Below are 18,397 nucleotides of genomic sequence, written 5' to 3' on the forward strand. Positions count from 1 at the left end.
ACTCCCGACAGAGAACAAATCGGCTACAGGAAACTCACGGTCGATCGCGGCGGTCGACCGAACCAAACGACAGAGCCCAAAAATCCTACAGGGTCCACGCGGTCGACCGTGGCGGTCGACCGCCTTCAGCTCCCAGCTCTTCCTGACCTTTGTGCATGTTCTCGGTCGACCGCCGCTGACTCGCGGTCGACCGCCAGTCTGTCTGGCTGGATTTCTAGGTTGTTTTCTTCAGCTGTTTGCCAATTCTTCAGGTTATTGTTGTTTGATTATCACTGAATACCCTCATTACTTTGTTGAACCACTACTCATCGGTTAGAAACATAAGAATGTAGCACTGCTACGCTCAAACTTAAAAAGAAACATATTCAATCAATATTCATACCCATAAAAGTCATATTACAAATTTTCAACCATTTGTCAGCGAAGACATAAAAATTCCATTGCCGTTATATTCAAGTCCCAACAACTTTATTCAAGAAATGGGTAATCTTTATATCCAAAAACAGGGTCAGAGAACCCATATCACAGAAATCTAACAAGTCTGTTCAAGAAATGGGTAATCTGTGTATCCAACAACAGGATCATGAGTATAAAAGGCAGACCTATCGTACTCATTCAAGTCAGCATTCAACTCAAATCTCTTAGGCAAGTCAGGGTTAGATAAAAACAACCTCCCATAAGCCACGAGATCAGTATACCCCTCAGCCACCACCTTGTTCCCCTCCTCCCTATCATAACCTCCGGCGGCGATGAAAGTTCCGGAAAAAGCCTCCCTCATTGGAAATACTCGATGAGGAATCTGGTACCGGCCCTCAACAACACACATCCTTGGCTCAACGACATGACAGTATACAATACCGTATTTGTTCAGTGAGTTAACCATGTAGAGTCCTAGAGCTTCAGGGTCAGAGTCATAGCAATCTTCGTAGTCTGAAAAGGGCGAAAGCCTGATCCCCACTCGATCAGATCCTATCTCGTCGGCAACGGCTTCGACTACTTCTAGAGCGAAGCGACAGCGGTTTTCTAGGGTACCACCGTATTTATCTGCTCGATCGTTGACACTGTCTTTCATGAACTGTTCGATGAGGTAGCCGTGGGCACCATGAATCTCCACTCCATCGAAACCTGTATTTTTTCATGATGCAAGGTTTTGGTGTTGTCTCGTATGCTGCAAATGTAAATGCAATAAACATTGCATACATAAAAAGCTACATGCAACATTTGTTGCAGAAAATGCTGAATTTTTTCCCCCAATAGTTGAAAATCCGAATACCATTTTCAATTATCGTGTTGGTAACCAAACATTGGAAATAGAAATTTTACTGCAACAGTTGCTGCTGTGACTCTATTTCCTGTCAACTGAACAACCACGTAGTTTTGACAAGTGAAGAACTGAGTTGCTGAACTTACCAGCTTCAATGGCGTTTTTTGCAGCTATTCTGAAATCGTCGATGACTTGAGGGATCTCATCAATTGTTAAGCGTCTTGGAGGGGAGTATTCTTTGATGATATCATCATACAAGACTGTAGGTGATGGTGGCTTGTCTGTGCAGGAGATTGGAGCTTGGCCATTTGGTTGATAGCCTACAGGACAAACATTTACCTGTACGCTTAGAAACATATGATCTATTCTTAGGTAAATTGCTCATATGTAACCTGTATCCTCCTAATTTACAGTTTACACGTGTACAAAAATTCTCTTTTCTTCCCAAGGGGTCGATGTGAAATTTCACTCAGGGGTCTATCAGAAAAAATGAAACCACAGGGGTAGTTAAGTTCCAAAGTGAAATAAATGCAGGGGGTCTATATATGGGCAACTAACACCTAAATATATGGAAGAAAGAAACGATATATACCATAATCTGAAACTCTCCCTGTATGCCAAATTTGACAGAAGAAGATCCCACCCTTATCATGCACAGCGTCCACAATTGGTTTCCAAGCCTCAACTTGCTCCTTGGTCCAAATACCTGGAGTATGAGGGTAGCCTCTAGCAGTCTCTGAAATGGCTGTTGCTTCACTAATGAGAAGACCCCCCTCTGTAGTTCTCTGAGAGTAGTATAATATTGCATGTGGTTGAGGCACGTTATCATACGATCTTAATCTTCCCAATGGCGCCAAAACCATCCTGAAATTCTCAAATTTAGTCTAGCGTACGAAATTATAGTATCGGCGGAAATGAAACCTTTAACGTGGAATCAGAGCAACACCGATTCAAATCCCATCAACGAGGAATTTAAAAACTATTTAACTCAGTGAGGCAATGGTAATCACAAGTCGAACTTGGACATGGAAATAAACTTTGGAACTTCAAGATGACTCTCCCTTGTGGATTATAGTTTTTAACTTAGCCTAACTATGGTAGATACGTCATTTAGGAAAAAAAAACATTAGTCTCTTGTTTCCATTCGAGCAATTTATCCGTTTCACACAAAGATAAGAGAAAAGTTTACATGTGTTCTATTTATCACAGTATAGTCCTAATATATATCATCCGACCAGTAAACGGGTTTGGATCTTCTCCGCTTCAAAAAAAGTAGTGAAGAGATCAATACTTTTGATAAGAACGGTTAACTATCTAGTGTGTGGTTGAGATTTTTTCTAATCTAACACTCACCGTATCCCATGAAATGTAGTAATTCCTAAATTTCACTCACCGTATCCCATGAATTTTAAAGGCCAACAAAAAAAATGCAAAATAATTTAGGAAAAAATAGAACCTCAGATGTAAATAATATTCAGAGGCTAACCTGTGAGAGAGATTGAATCTGCCCATCTCGAGTGGAGTAAGCAGTGGCATTTTTTCCATCTCTCTCTCTCTCTCTCTCTCTCTCTCTCCCCCCAGCCTCTTTCTGTATGCGAGGATGAGTTGTTCTTCTATTTAACTAGTGGCAGCCTCCCCTTTTCTTTTTCATTTTTTTAAAGCATAAAACGCGGGCTACGTTAATATTCAGGTGCTTCTACGAAGCTAAGGCTGCCTTTGAACGTGAGAATCAAATTCAAGGTTGAACTCTTTCTTTCCACTTCGCACGTGCATGCTATACTAAATATTGTAAATTCAACTACGCCGACCTATTTCAGCTCTTAAGGCGACGGACAAAAGAAGACAGAAGATATCCGACGGTCGAAAGAATCGTAAAACAGCCGCCACGGTCGAAAGAATCGTAAGACAGAAGATATCCAAACGTCGAAAGAATCGTAAAACAGCCGCAGGACCGCCGACGGTCATGGGACGGTGCGGTGGCCGCTGGGCGGTCTACGTTGACGGCCCGCAGGCTGAACTGAGTCAAACCCTGTTTGGGTCGGTTTTGGATTGATTTTCTTTGGGAATTATTTTGCATTCGAGATTCTACTTTATCAATATATAGAGTTGTTCCTGGGGTTTAGGAATTTAAAATAAAAAAAGCTTGGAAGAGTTGCATATTCTAAAAGAGAGAGGTAGAGGGAACTAATTAATGAGAGAAATATGGAGTTTTTCGAGAGATGTACTTACTTCTATACAGATGGAGAAGTCTGATTATATATGATTCGGACAAATTTTCAAAACCGACCACTTTGGGATTTTAATTGCAAAAAACGACCCATTTCAATCTTATTTATAAAAACCGACCCAGTTGGTTGAAACTGGGTCGGTTTTTTAAAAAAAAATTCTCAAACTTCACAGGAGTTCAACTCCCGTGAAGTTTTGTTATGAGAAAAACTTCACGGGAGTTCAACTCCCGTGAAGTTTCCCAAAAAAAAATTACAAAAACCGACCTGTTTTCAGCCCCTGGCTGAAAATAGGTCGGTTTTTGTAAATATTTTCAAAACCGGTCGTTTTTTGCAATTAAAAACCCAAAAGGGTCGGTTTTGAAAATTTGTCCTATATGATTCCCTTGATCTGAAAGTGGTCCTATATGGTATAAAATACAATTATAAGGTTAATATCAATTCTATTTAAATCTAACTCATATCAGAGGTTAATACCTCTGAATTCATGGCCCATATAAATCTAAACTTATTTAGGATCTTAATTATTTAACATTTTCAAAACACTTTTTCATTGATTTTCGACTCATAATGAGTTTCTGGAATTCAAAGTCTGGGCTAAATTATCCATTTCTTTACCACTATGCTACGTTATTTCTAAATTCTGAGAATTCCAGGGCCTGACATAAAAATATTGTTGTTATTAATATTAAGGGGGTTTAGATATTCCTCCTTCAAATCACCCATAATTATAAAACATTAGGATTTTATGAACAGATAAATCTTAGCACATGTTTCACTTTTGCACGAGAAAGACAAAGTTGATGTTATGGTGTTTTCAGTCATCAAAGTACGGTCATTTGTTAGGAACAGACAGATGTCCCCCTGCATGCACCGCTCAAGTCAGATTGACGGTCAAAACAACAAAGGATCCTGGCGTAACCGACCCGTCGAGTCGACATCTTCTTATGTTGATACGAATGGCGATACTTGTCGATACTCTTTTTGAAGACGACTCGTAGCGAGTCCACTCGGCTAGTTACTCGACGCCTCACGGGATCGACTCGAAAGGCGTTGCTTCTCGACGAAGCTAAAGGACGACTTCATCTGACAAACATCCAATGGAACTACGTCGCACGTGACCTCGTCAATACACGACTCATGGAGCGCAAATCTGACAGTGTATTGATCAACTACACTTAGTCCCGTCTCCTTTTGAATCCACCCTAATGGATAGAGTTTCAGATTCTTGACTGTCTTCAGACACAGCTTCTGAACCAAGGCCTCGGATATCAAATTCTTCTCGCTGCCCGGATCAACTATGGCATCAACCAAACTGGTTTTTACTTGCAACTTAAGCACAAAGAGTTGCTCTCTCGGGTCGTCATCCTCCTTCGTGGCCTGTCTCTCTGCCATAAGGTTGAGACTGATGTTGGGCTTTGTTATCCCCGAGACTTCTTTCGGACCTTGAGCTATCACATATGTCTTTTTCTCCTCCTCCTTCTTTAATCCTCTTGGCTTGAGATGAGGATACTTCTCCCAGCACCGATCAGCAACATGCCATGTCTTCTCGTAGTGACTATAAATCAGTTCTGCTTTCCCTGGATTACCCTTATTCTCCTCCTTATGTTTGGAACCACTAGACTCGCCTCCCGTCTGTTTGGAGTCTCCCTTAGTCTCGTTGCCCTTCTTCTACTTGCCCTTAATTACAATAGCCTTCACGCTCGCCTCTGCAATAGTCTCGACCGTGAATAACTTCATCTTCTTCCGGATGTAATCGCTCAATCCTGCCATATACTTTATAAACACAGAATATTCCTCTGTCGTAATATTGAGGACCATCGCCTGTTGCTGGAACTCCGTGGTGTATTCTTGAACGGTTTGATTGACTCTTTAGCGTAAGCCGTACCACTTGTACCAACGCTCTTCAAGGAATCACATCGGGTAGAACTGCTTCCTCAATAACTCCTTGAACTTATTCCACGACACCGCCTTCTTCTCCTGCTTGCAGTAGGATTTCCACCACGTCAACGCATGCCCTGAAAGCTTCAAAGTCACGAACATAATCTTTTCCTTGGGCGAATATCCGTAGAGAGTGAAATACATCTCCATACGTTCGATCCAATTATCGATTTTCTTCACATTAACACTCCCATCATAAACAAGAATCTTCACCTTGAAGTTAATTTTTAGGTTCTGGTAAGAATTCTTACCCCCTTGATGCAACGCAACCTTAACGGTCTCCTCCTCCTCATCGGGATCTGAATCCACTCTCTCCACATCGGATTTCATAATTTTTTTCTTAGACTTTGAAGAAGATTCACCTTGTTTATCACCTCCATTGATAAGACTGACGAGTTGTGTGAGAGTAGATCCTATCGTCTCGATCTGTTTCTAACAAATTGCCTGACAATACCCCGGAGGTACCGAAGAATCCGTAATAAGACAACATAGTGTACAGAACGTGGAGCACTAACAAATTGCCTGACAATACCAACAACATGAGAGATATCTGGTCGAGAGATGCACAAATAGACTAACTGGCCAACAAGATGTTGATATCGGGTAGGATCAGATAGAGGCTCACCGTCAGTAGAGCAAAGTTTGACATTCTGCTGGAGTGGAGTATCGACAGTTGTATTATCAGTTAGCTCAGCTTGATTTAGAATATCTGAGAGATACTTCTGTTGAGACAGTAATACACCCCGCGGGCCTTGAGAAATTTCTAGACCAAGAAAATACCGAAGAGATCCAAGATCCTTCATGTGGAACTGTTGTTGCAACTGAGATTTTGCGTATTGTATACCTATCATATCATCACCTGTAATGATCATATCATCTACATAGATGAGTAATAAAACCCTGCCACGCGATGTAGTGCGAACAAACAGAGAAGCATCTTGATGACTTTCTATAAAGCCCGCTTTGAGCACGACATCGCGAAAACACTCAAACCAAGCGTGGGGTGCCTGCTTGAGACCATAAACAGCACGGCGAAGGCGACATACATGTCCCGGAGGAATATTTGATCCTGGAGGCGGTTGCATATATACGGTCTCTGATAAAGAGCCATGAAGAAAAGTATTTTTAACATCCATCTGGTATAAGGGCCAATGATGAGCAGCAGCGACCGCAAGGAGAGTACGAATAGTGGGCATTTGAGCAACAGGAGCAAATGTCTCCTCATAATCAATACCTTGTTGCTGAGTAAAACCTCGAGCCACTAAACGAGCTTTTCGACGTTCAATGGTGCCATCAGGACGAAACTTGACCTTATAAACCCATTTACTGCCAACAAGAGAGATCACATGAGGACATGGAACAACATCCCAGGTATGAGTTTGTTGAAAGGCTTGAAATTCCTCAGCCATAGCCTGTCGCCACTCTGGAATTTGAACTGCCTATTGGAAGGACTTTGGCTCAACAATAGTATGAATGGCAGCAAGAAAGTTATGAAAGATAGGTGAATAAGAAGTAACAGAAGCATATCGGGCAGGCATGACATGTGGGCGTTTGCCTCGACGAAGAGCAAGAGGAACCTTAGGCGGGGGAGATGCTGGCGCAGGTGCGTGAAGATCAACAGTATTTTCTAGAGTGAGAGTTGTGTCCACGGGATATGGATTAGATGGTGTAAGAGAAGACTCGGGTGAGGAAGAGTCAACAGAAGGAGAGGGAGAGATGTTAGGGAGATCTCGAAAGGAAAATTGAGGTGAAGAAGTGGGTGATGCAGTTGACGGGGAAGCATGATCAGTAGAGTGGAGGAAATTAAAGTCATCAGAAGCAGAATAATATGGAGAATCCTCTTCGAACTGAACATGACGAGATATATGAACTCGACGAGTTGCGGGATCATAACAACGATAACCTCGATGTTCTGAACTAATTCCTAAATAAACACAAGAAACTGCTCTGGGAGACAATTTATCACGTTCGTGAGATGGCAGAAAAACAAAACATCGACAACCAAAAACGCGAACTAGATCATAACGGGGAGGATGAGTATAAACACGACTATAAGGAGTAGCACCGGAAAGAGAGCTAGATGGAGTGATATTAATGGCATGAGTCGCGGTGAGAATAGCCTCAGCCCAGAAACGACGAGGAACAGAGTAAGAAATGAGCATTGATCGGGCAGTATCGAGGATATGACGATGTTTGCGTTCAGCAACACCATTTTGCTCATGAGTGTAGGGACATGACTGTTGAAAGATAGTCCCATGAGAGGACATGATAGAGCGCATGGCAGAGGATAGGTACTCTTTGGCACAATCAGAACGAAAAACTTTAATACGAGATTGCCATTGAGTGAAAATCATAGCAGTGAAGGCTTGATAAGCAGTAAGTACGTCAGAGCGATTCTTAAGTAGGTAAACCCATGTAAAACGAGAGAAATCGTCGATAAAACTAACATAATATAAGTAGCCAGATGAAGAAGGCAAAGGAGCTGGCCCCCAAATATCAGAATGTACTAAATCAAATAAGGAAGTGGATACAGATGTACTCATTTTAAATGGTAAAGCAGTGAATTTAGCCAATTTGCAACCAGCACATGACTCAATACTAGAACTAGATGATACAGGACCAAGTACTCCAGACTGAATAAGACTCTCCAGCCTTTTATTACACACATGACCAAGTCGTCTATGCCATAAATTGGCAGGAAGCGAGGTAGAGGGTTTTGACGAACAAAGAGAAGCAACAAGAGAACGTGGACGTATGGACTCTGGAAGGTGAAGATATTCCAGAAAATACAGTTTGTGCCTCCTACGACCCACCCCAACCGTCTTGCCCGTCTGTGGATCCTGCACAATACAAGTATCAGAAGAAAATGAGACAAACAAGCCCGCCATGCATAAAGAGCTAATAGAAATTAAATTCAAGCACAACTGATGAGCCACATAGACGGGACCAAGTGTTAGACGACCAGATGGATCGTTTTGTGGGGTAATAGAGTCATACTGAGTAATGGACAATGGTTGTCCAGCAGCTGTGTAGATAGGAGGAAGAGAGGATGAAGTAAAGACAAAGGATAAAAGTGAGGCATTACAAGTCATATGAAAGGAACAACCAGAGTCAAAAATCCAGAGATCATTCATACCAGAGACTGAAGGATTAGCTGAAGAACCAGCAAAATGCATACCAGAGAGTTGTGCGGCGGGTGTAAAGGTGATATGTTGGAAAGCATCAAGTTGACGGCGAAGACTTTCAATAGCTTGAATAGTAGAGTCTGAAGTAGTAGAAGGTATAGCATTGGCTAACAATCATGGTGTGCGAGAGGGTTGAGACTGAGGGGGTCGCCGACCACGACCAATACCTGAGGAACGTAACTCAGGATGAAGCTTGAAACATGTCTTAATACGGTGTCCTTCCTTCTTGCAATATTTGCAAGAGAGCTTAGATCGAGCCTGTGGAGAGGGAGCCTGTGGAGAAGTATGATTCATAATAGGAGCAGTGACAGGTAAAGACAAAACAGTCTCGAGTGAAGAGGTAGGAGTGTCTGTTGACAAATTGAGTCGTGCTATCTGCTGCCGGGTCTCATAAGCAGTGAGAGCTCCTATAACTGAGGCCAAAGTCGGAAATTGAGGCTGATGAAGTAGTTGATCAGCCATAGTTGAATATTCAGGAAGGGACTGAAACAGTTGATGCACCTCATGTCGTTCGTACCAGGCTAGCCAGTCTTCATATGTGGAATTACGTCCAGGAAGCATGGAGCGTAACTCTGTCCAAAAAGCTTGTATTTGTCCAAAATGGGACTGCAGAGATGAACTACCTTTGCGTTATAGAGCAATGCGTTGCAAAAGATATGCCTCCCGTGCACCCGAGCACTCAGTGAAATGCTCAGTGAGACGAGTCCACATGGCCCGAGCAGAGGGAAGTGAGCCAATCTCGACAGTGAGACCAGAGCCAACACAGCGAGTGAGATAATCCATAACACGAAATTCCTGCAATTGCCACTCTGAACTCTCCTTGACATAGAGAGCACGAGCAGTCTGAAGATCGACATTACCACTGTCAGAGGCAATAGTACTGGATGAAGCAACAGTGCTGATGGACGGTGGAACTGGTCCCGTACTGGTGAGATGATCAAGCAAACCAGCGCTACGCAGGGCATTGGTGACAATGGTGGACCACCCTGCCCAGTCACTTTGATCATTGAGGGGCAAATGTGGTTTGGGAATCTTCTCTGAAGGAGCCATAACAGCAATCTTGAGACGTTAAGATGTCGAGATGCTGTTACTAATGTCGTTCGTTTGAGGCCGAGAGACGGCTTGAAACGACGATGCCGTTAATTTGAGACCGAGAGACGGTCTTGAAACGACAATGCCGTTAAAATAGAACCCGAAGGTTAGAATGAAAACCCGAAGGTTTAAACGAGAACGCGAAACGCGTTAAGAGGCCGCAAAGCGACAATGCCAAAATATCTGGTAGAAAAAAAACATTAAACGGCTGCAAAGCAATAAGGCCAAGATTTGGCAAAAGAACGCAGAAGCGTTAAAAAAATTTTATTGGAAGGGAAATAGCCCTAGCTCTGATACCATGTTAAAGTAAGAGAGAGAGAATCTTGGGTAAATTTCCCTTGAATTGAATATTGAGTATGCACATATATTTATACAAGTAGAGGAGTGTGAGGTTTGTTCTCCCAAGCAATGTGGGACTAAAACCCACTACAATACACTATTATCAACAACATGAGTATGGACTTGTAAAAGTTTGATCTTGACAAAATGAGTTTAAACAAGTTTTGAAAACTTTCCAATAGATTTATAAACTTGATAAAAGATATAAAATAATATCGTTAAGTCTATAATCCAAAACAACGATAAACCAAACCAAACGTGTGTGTGTGTGTGATATTGAGCTTGAAGTATTAACACACATAATATAAGCCCTAAACTAATTTACCCAAGCTTGATTGGTCTTCAATATGCTTGACTTGGTAATCTCGCGGATGAAGCTTGAACTTGATCTTTAACTTTGAATTGTAAGGCTTCACTCCACTATTCCGCCAACCTTCATTGGATATGATCGTTGAAGCTCTATTCCATCTATCCTCCAACTCGTTGTTTGCCTAGAATAAATACGAAAACACAAACACTAGACAAACAACATTAGAAGTAAATTGTTTGTTAAACATCATCAAAACAAGAAGACTAACAAATATGTTCACCGAGTAATGGTGATATATAAAAGTCCGCCAAATAGACATCGTGATTGGTAAGAAGAGGACTATCATCTGGTTGTAGTTTTAGATTTTGTTTCATTGGAAAAGCACAAGTACGACCACCAAGTTGACCAGAAGCACTAAGAATGTCCTCAAGCACGAAAATGTATTTTTCTTCATTACTCCCAATACCAAAAAAAGTTATCATGTCTTAAATCTTGCAAACCATTGTTGTTTCACTAGTCGGGATGTCATATTTCATGAGGAAAATTTCCATTTCAAAGTATTGACTCGTCTCATTCGACACCTACTGTTCTTCCATTACCGGTCCTTGATGTTAGCTCTGATGTTCCCCCTATCATTCTAGGCCAACCACTTACACCTTCTCCATCTTCATCTACTCCTCCACCTCTACCTATAATGTCATCCTCACCGTCACCCCCACCTCCTCCTGTCATACATCACTCTTCGAGGTGCAAACAAGCATCTCGTCATCTTAACGACTACTATTACGCCTTGGTCACACATGATCTATCTTCGTCTCCTTCGAGTTTGGTTATCTCAGGTACCTACTTACCTCTTTCATATTTTTGATCCTGTAAAAGATTTAATCCTTCCCATCATGCCTTCCTTGCAATCATTTCATCAATTCAGGAACCTAACTCCTTCACACAAGCTAATAAAGATCTAAAATGAAAAGAGGCAATGGCAGCAGAGATAAATGCACTTCAGCGCGCAACAACACTTGGTCCTTGGAAACTTTACCTGCCGGCAATAAGACCATTGGTTGCAAATCAGTTTATAAGATAAAACTGTTGGATTTAATCTAATAAATCTATTTGTGGGCACATATGATTAATCAATGTGTATTGCTATCTTTCAGGATAACCCACTAAAGTGATCAATTAAGTTGGGTTAATTTGGTATTTAAATAAGTCATGGGGTTATATGTGCAGATACCAGGTTGTAATTGTAATTTATTGAGGGGCTAAATTACAAAAGTACAACATCTATAAATAAGGGGTTATGGTCCCTAATCTAGGGTAACATTCTCTAATTCTCTTCACCCCCATCTAAGAGAGAAATTCGGTTATAGAGAAAACCCTAAGGTTAGAAGATCCAAAACCCAAAAGAAAGATCAATCTATGGATTCAGGTATAAGCTTCCGCTCTCTTTTGATTTTGTTAATCTCTTTGAATTAATCATGGCTATATGGTTTTAGATCTCAAGTTTTATGATGTAGATCTAACAAGTGGTATCAGAGCCACCTTGATTAATTCTTAGGGATTTAAGTTTTATTGGGTTTTTGATCTTAAATCTCTGGTTAAAGATTCAATTTTTGGGTTCGGATGAACAGTAATGTTCTCGGATGAACAGTAATGTTCGGTGAACAGTAACGAATTTTTTTTCGGATGAACAGTAAAGTATTTTTTCGGATGAACAGTAACTGAAAAATCGCCGTTGGGATTTTCTTTGATTTTTCTTCAATTTTTTCCAATTCTGGATCTGTTTTGAAAATAAAAATCAAAGGTTTTTTGGGTTTGGCGGCGGCGGTTTCAGTTTGAAACCCTAAGGGTTCATGGCGAAAATTAAGGAGGTGGTTACCTCAAACGAACCTCGCGTTCGTTCAATTTTAACCGAGCTTCGCGCTCAACGAACCTCGCGTTCGTTCTAAGGTGAACCTCGCGTTCAACTCAGGTGAGCGTCAAGCTCAATTTTAACGAACCTCGCGTTCGTTCTAAGGTGAACCTCGCGTTCAACTCAGGTGAGCGTCAAGCTCAATTTTAACGAACCTCGCGTTCGTTCTAAGGTGAACCTCGCGTTCAACTCAGGTGAGCGTCAAGCTCAATTTTAACGAACCTCGCGTTCGTTCTAAGGTGAACCTCGCGTTCAACTCAGGTGAGCGTCAAGCTCAATTTTTTAACGAACCTCGCGTTCGTTCTTCAGACGAACCTCGCGTTCGTACTTCAGACGAACCTCGCGTTCGTACTTCAGACGAACCTCGCGTTCGTACTTCAGACGAACCTCGCGTTCGTACTTCAGACGAACCTCGCGTTCGTACTTCAGACGAACCTCGCGTTCGTACTTCAGACGAACCTCGCGTTCGTACTTCAGACGAACCTCGCGTTCGTACTTCAGACGAACCTCGCGTTCGTACTTCAGACGAACCTCGCGTTCGTACTTCAGACGAACCTCGCGTTCGTACTTCAGACGAACCTCGCGTTCGTACTTCAGACGAACCTCGCGTTCGTACTTCAGACGAACCTCGCGTTCGTACTTCAGACGAACCTCGCGTTCGTACTTCAGACGAACCTCGCGTTCGTACTTCAGACGAACCTCGCGTTCGTACTTCAGACGAACCTCGCGTTCGTACTTCAGACGAACCTCGCGTTCGTACTTCAGACGAACCTCGCGTTCGTACTTCAGACGAACCTCGCGTTCGTACTTCAGACGAACCTCGCGTTCGTACTTCAGACGAACCTCGCGTTCGTACTTCAGACGAACCTCGCGTTCGTACTTCAGACGAACCTCGCGTTCGTACTTCAGACGAACCTCGCGTTCGTACTTCAGACGAACCTCGCGTTCGTACTTCAGACGAACCTCGCGTTCGTACTTCAGACGAACCTCGCGTTCGTACTTCAGACGAACCTCGCGTTCGTACTTCAGACGAACCTCGCGTTCGTACTTCAGACGAACCTCGCGTTCGTACTTCAGACGAACCTCGCGTTCGTACTTCAGACGAACCTCGCGTTCGTACTTCAGACGAACCTCGCGTTCGTACTTCAGACGAACCTCGCGTTCGTACTTCAGACGAACCTCGCGTTCGTACTTCAGACGAACCTCGCGTTCGTACTTCAGACGAACCTCGCGTTCGTACTTCAGACGAACCTCGCGTTCGTACTTCAGACGAACCTCGCGTTCGTACTTCAGACGAACCTCGCGTTCGTACTTCAGACGAACCTCGCGTTCGTACTTCAGACGAACCTCGCGTTCGTACTTCAGACGAACCTCGCGTTCGTACTTCAGACGAACCTCGCGTTCGTACTTCAGACGAACCTCGCGTTCGTACTTCAGACGAACCTCGCGTTCGTACTTCAGACGAACCTCGCGTTCGTACTTCAGACGAACCTCGCGTTCGTACTTCAGACGAACCTCGCGTTCGTACTTCAGACGAACCTCGCGTTCGTACTTCAGACGAACCTCGCGTTCGTACTTCAGACGAACCTCGCGTTCGTACTTCAGACGAACCTCGCGTTCGTACTTCAGACGAACCTCGCGTTCGTACTTCAGACGAACCTCGCGTTCGTACTTCAGACGAACCTCGCGTTCGTACTTCAGACGAACCTCGCGTTCGTACTTCAGACGAACCTCGCGTTCGTACTTCAGACGAACCTCGCGTTCGTACTTCAGACGAACCTCGCGTTCGTACTTCAGACGAACCTCGCGTTCGTACTTCAGACGAACCTCGCGTTCGTACTTCAGACGAACCTCGCGTTCGTACTTCAGACGAACCTCGCGTTCGTACTTCAGACGAACCTCGCGTTCGTACTTCAGACGAACCTCGCGTTCGTACTTCAGACGAACCTCGCGTTCGTACTTCAGACGAACCTCGCGTTCGTACTTCAGACGAACCTCGCGTTCGTACTTCAGACGAACCTCGCGTTCGTACTTCAGACGAACCTCGCGTTCGTACTTCAGACGAACCTCGCGTTCGTACTTCAGACGAACCTCGCGTTCGTACTTCAGACGAACCTCGCGTTCGTACTTCAGACGAACCTCGCGTTCGTACTTCAGACGAACCTCGCGTTCGTACTTCAGACGAACCTCGCGTTCGTACTTCAGACGAACCTCGCGTTCGTACTTCAGACGAACCTCGCGTTCGTACTTCAGACGAACCTCGCGTTCGTACTTCAGACGAACCTCGCGTTCGTACTTCAGACGAACCTCGCGTTCGTACTTCAGACGAACCTCGCGTTCGTACTTCAGACGAACCTCGCGTTCGTACTTCAGACGAACCTCGCGTTCGTACTTCAGACGAACCTCGCGTTCGTACTTCAGACGAACCTCGCGTTCGTACTTCAGACGAACCTCGCGTTCGTACTTCAGACGAACCTCGCGTTCGTACTTCAGACGAACCTCGCGTTCGTACTTCAGACGAACCTCGCGTTCGTACTTCAGACGAACCTCGCGTTCGTACTTCAGACGAACCTCGCGTTCGTACTTCAGACGAACCTCGCGTTCGTACTTCAGACGAACCTCGCGTTCGTACTTCAGACGAACCTCGCGTTCGTACTTCAGACGAACCTCGCGTTCGTACTTCAGACGAACCTCGCGTTCGTACTTCAGACGAACCTCGCGTTCGTACTTCAGACGAACCTCGCGTTCGTACTTCAGACGAACCTCGCGTTCGTACTTCAGACGAACCTCGCGTTCGTACTTCAGACGAACCTCGCGTTCGTACTTCAGACGAACCTCGCGTTCGTACTTCAGACGAACCTCGCGTTCGTACTTCAGACGAACCTCGCGTTCGTACTTCAGACGAACCTCGCGTTCGTACTTCAGACGAACCTCGCGTTCGTACTTCAGACGAACCTCGCGTTCGTACTTCAGACGAACCTCGCGTTCGTACTTCAGACGAACCTCGCGTTCGTACTTCAGACGAACCTCGCGTTCGTACTTCAGACGAACCTCGCGTTCGTACTTCAGACGAACCTCGCGTTCGTACTTCAGACGAACCTCGCGTTCGTACTTCAGACGAACCTCGCGTTCGTACTTCAGACGAACCTCGCGTTCGTACTTCAGACGAACCTCGCGTTCGTACTTCAGACGAACCTCGCGTTCGTACTTCAGACGAACCTCGCGTTCGTACTTCAGACGAACCTCGCGTTCGTACTTCAGACGAACCTCGCGTTCGTACTTCAGACGAACCTCGCGTTCGTACTTCAGACGAACCTCGCGTTCGTACTTCAGACGAACCTCGCGTTCGTACTTCAGACGAACCTCGCGTTCGTACTTCAGACGAACCTCGCGTTCGTACTTCAGACGAACCTCGCGTTCGTACTTCAGACGAACCTCGCGTTCGTACTTCAGACGAACCTCGCGTTCGTACTTCAGACGAACCTCGCGTTCGTACTTCAGACGAACCTCGCGTTCGTACTTCAGACGAACCTCGCGTTCGTACTTCAGACGAACCTCGCGTTCGTACTTCAGACGAACCTCGCGTTCGTACTTCAGACGAACCTCGCGTTCGTACTTCAGACGAACCTCGCGTTCGTACTTCAGACGAACCTCGCGTTCGTACTTCAGACGAACCTCGCGTTCGTACTTCAGACGAACCTCGCGTTCGTACTTCAGACGAACCTCGCGTTCGTACTTCAGACGAACCTCGCGTTCGTACTTCAGACGAACCTCGCGTTCGTACTTCAGACGAACCTCGCGTTCGTACTTCAGACGAACCTCGCGTTCGTACTTCAGACGAACCTCGCGTTCGTACTTCAGACGAACCTCGCGTTCGTACTTCAGACGAACCTCGCGTTCGTACTTCAGACGAACCTCGCGTTCGTACTTCAGACGAACCTCGCGTTCGTACTTCAGACGAACCTCGCGTTCGTACTTCAGACGAACCTCGCGTTCGTACTTCAGACGAACCTCGCGTTCGTACTTCAGACGAACCTCGCGTTCGTACTTCAGACGAACCTCGCGTTCGTACTTCAGACGAACCTCGCGTTCGTACTTCAGACGAACCTCGCGTTCGTACTTCAGACGAACCTCGCGTTCGTACTTCAGACGAACCTCGCGTTCGTACTTCAGACGAACCTCGCGTTCGTACTTCAGACGAACCTCGCGTTCGTACTTCAGACGAACCTCGCGTTCGTACTTCAGACGAACCTCGCGTTCGTACTTCAGACGAACCTCGCGTTCGTACTTCAGACGAACCTCGCGTTCGTACTTCAGACGAACCTCGCGTTCGTACTTCAGACGAACCTCGCGTTCGTACTTCAGACGAACCTCGCGTTCGTACTTCAGACGAACCTCGCGTTCGTACTTCAGACGAACCTCGCGTTCGTACTTCAGACGAACCTCGCGTTCGTACTTCAGACGAACCTCGCGTTCGTACTTCAGACGAACCTCGCGTTCGTACTTCAGACGAACCTCGCGTTCGTACTTCAGACGAACCTCGCGTTCGTACTTCAGACGAACCTCGCGTTCGTACTTCAGACGAACCTCGCGTTCGTACTTCAGACGAACCTCGCGTTCGTACTTCAGACGAACCTCGCGTTCGTACTTCAGACGAACCTCGCGTTCGTACTTCAGACGAACCTCGCGTTCGTACTTCAGACGAACCTCGCGTTCGTACTTCAGACGAACCTCGCGTTCGTACTTCAGACGAACCTCGCGTTCGTACTTCAGACGAACCTCGCGTTCGTACTTCAGACGAACCTCGCGTTCGTACTTCAGACGAACCTCGCGTTCGTACTTCAGACGAACCTCGCGTTCGTACTTCAGACGAACCTCGCGTTCGTACTTCAGACGAACCTCGCGTTCGTACTTCAGACGAACCTCGCGTTCGTACTTCAGACGAACCTCGCGTTCGTACTTCAGACGAACCTCGCGTTCGTACTTCAGACGAACCTCGCGTTCGTACTTCAGACGAACCTCGCGTTCGTACTTCAGACGAACCTCGCGTTCGTACTTCAGACGAACCTCGCGTTCGTACTTCAGACGAACCTCGCGTTCGTACTTCAGACGAACCTCGCGTTCGTACTTCAGACGAACCTCGCGTTCGTACTTCAGACGAACCTCGCGTTCGTACTTCAGACGAACCTCGCGTTCGTACTTCAGACGAACCTCGCGTTCGTACTTCAGACGAACCTCGCGTTCGTACTTCAGACGAACCTCGCGTTCGTACTTCAGACGAACCTCGCGTTCGTACTTCAGACGAACCTCGCGTTCGTACTTCAGACGAACCTCGCGTTCGTACTTCAGACGAACCTCGCGTTCGTACTTCAGACGAACCTCGCGTTCGTACTTCAGACGAACCTCGCGTTCGTACTTCAGACGAACCTCGCGTTCGTACTTCAGACGAACCTCGCGTTCGTACTTCAGACGAACCTCGCGTTCGTACTTCAGACGAACCTCGCGTTCGTACTTCAGACGAACCTCGCGTTCGTACTTCAGACGAACCTCGCGTTCGTACTTCAGACGAACCTCGCGTTCGTACTTCAGACGAACCTCGCGTTCGTACTTCAGACGAACCTCGCGTTCGTACTTCAGACGAACCTCGCGTTCGTACTTCAGACGAACCTCGCGTTCGTACTTCAGACGAACCTCGCGTTCGTACTTCAGACGAACCTCGCGTTCGTACTTCAGACGAACCTCGCGTTCGTACTTCAGACGAACCTCGCGTTCGTACTTCAGACGAACCTCGCGTTCGTACTTCAGACGAACCTCGCGTTCGTACTTCAGACGAACCTCGCGTTCGTACTTCAGACGAACCTCGCGTTCGTACTTCAGACGAACCTCGCGTTCGTACTTCAGACGAACCTCGCGTTCGTACTTCAGACGAACCTCGCGTTCGTACTTCAGACGAACCTCGCGTTCGTACTTCAGACGAACCTCGCGTTCGTACTTCAGACGAACCTCGCGTTCGTACTTCAGACGAACCTCGCGTTCGTACTTCAGACGAACCTCGCGTTCGTACTTCAGACGAACCTCGCGTTCGTACTTCAGACGAACCTCGCGTTCGTACTTCAGACGAACCTCGCG

The 18,397-nt window shown here is 45.6% G+C and overlaps 1 protein-coding gene across 2 annotated transcripts; it reads right to left on the bottom strand.

Moving 5' to 3' along the window:
* On the bottom strand, positions 388-10,416 carry LOC109830209 (putative 12-oxophytodienoate reductase 11). 2 transcript variants are annotated; one of them, XM_020397404.1, is made up of 4 exons: positions 10,372-10,416; positions 1,857-2,128; positions 1,411-1,584; positions 388-1,125 (listed from the first exon to the last, which is right to left on the bottom strand). In XM_020397404.1, the coding sequence occupies exons 2-4, from the start codon at positions 2,125-2,127 to the stop codon at positions 533-535; spliced, it is 1,038 nt and encodes a 345-aa protein (XP_020252993.1). In that variant the 5' UTR covers position 2,128; positions 10,372-10,416; the 3' UTR covers positions 388-532. The 2 variants fall into 2 exon arrangements, with proteins under 2 accessions (XP_020252993.1, XP_020252992.1); XM_020397403.1 differs by lacking the exon at positions 10,372-10,416 and adding an exon at positions 2,751-2,823.

This window comes from Asparagus officinalis, chromosome 2, assembly GCF_001876935.1.
Source record: "Asparagus officinalis chromosome 2, Aspof.V1, whole genome shotgun sequence".
Taxonomy (NCBI): Eukaryota; Viridiplantae; Streptophyta; class Magnoliopsida; order Asparagales; family Asparagaceae; genus Asparagus; species Asparagus officinalis.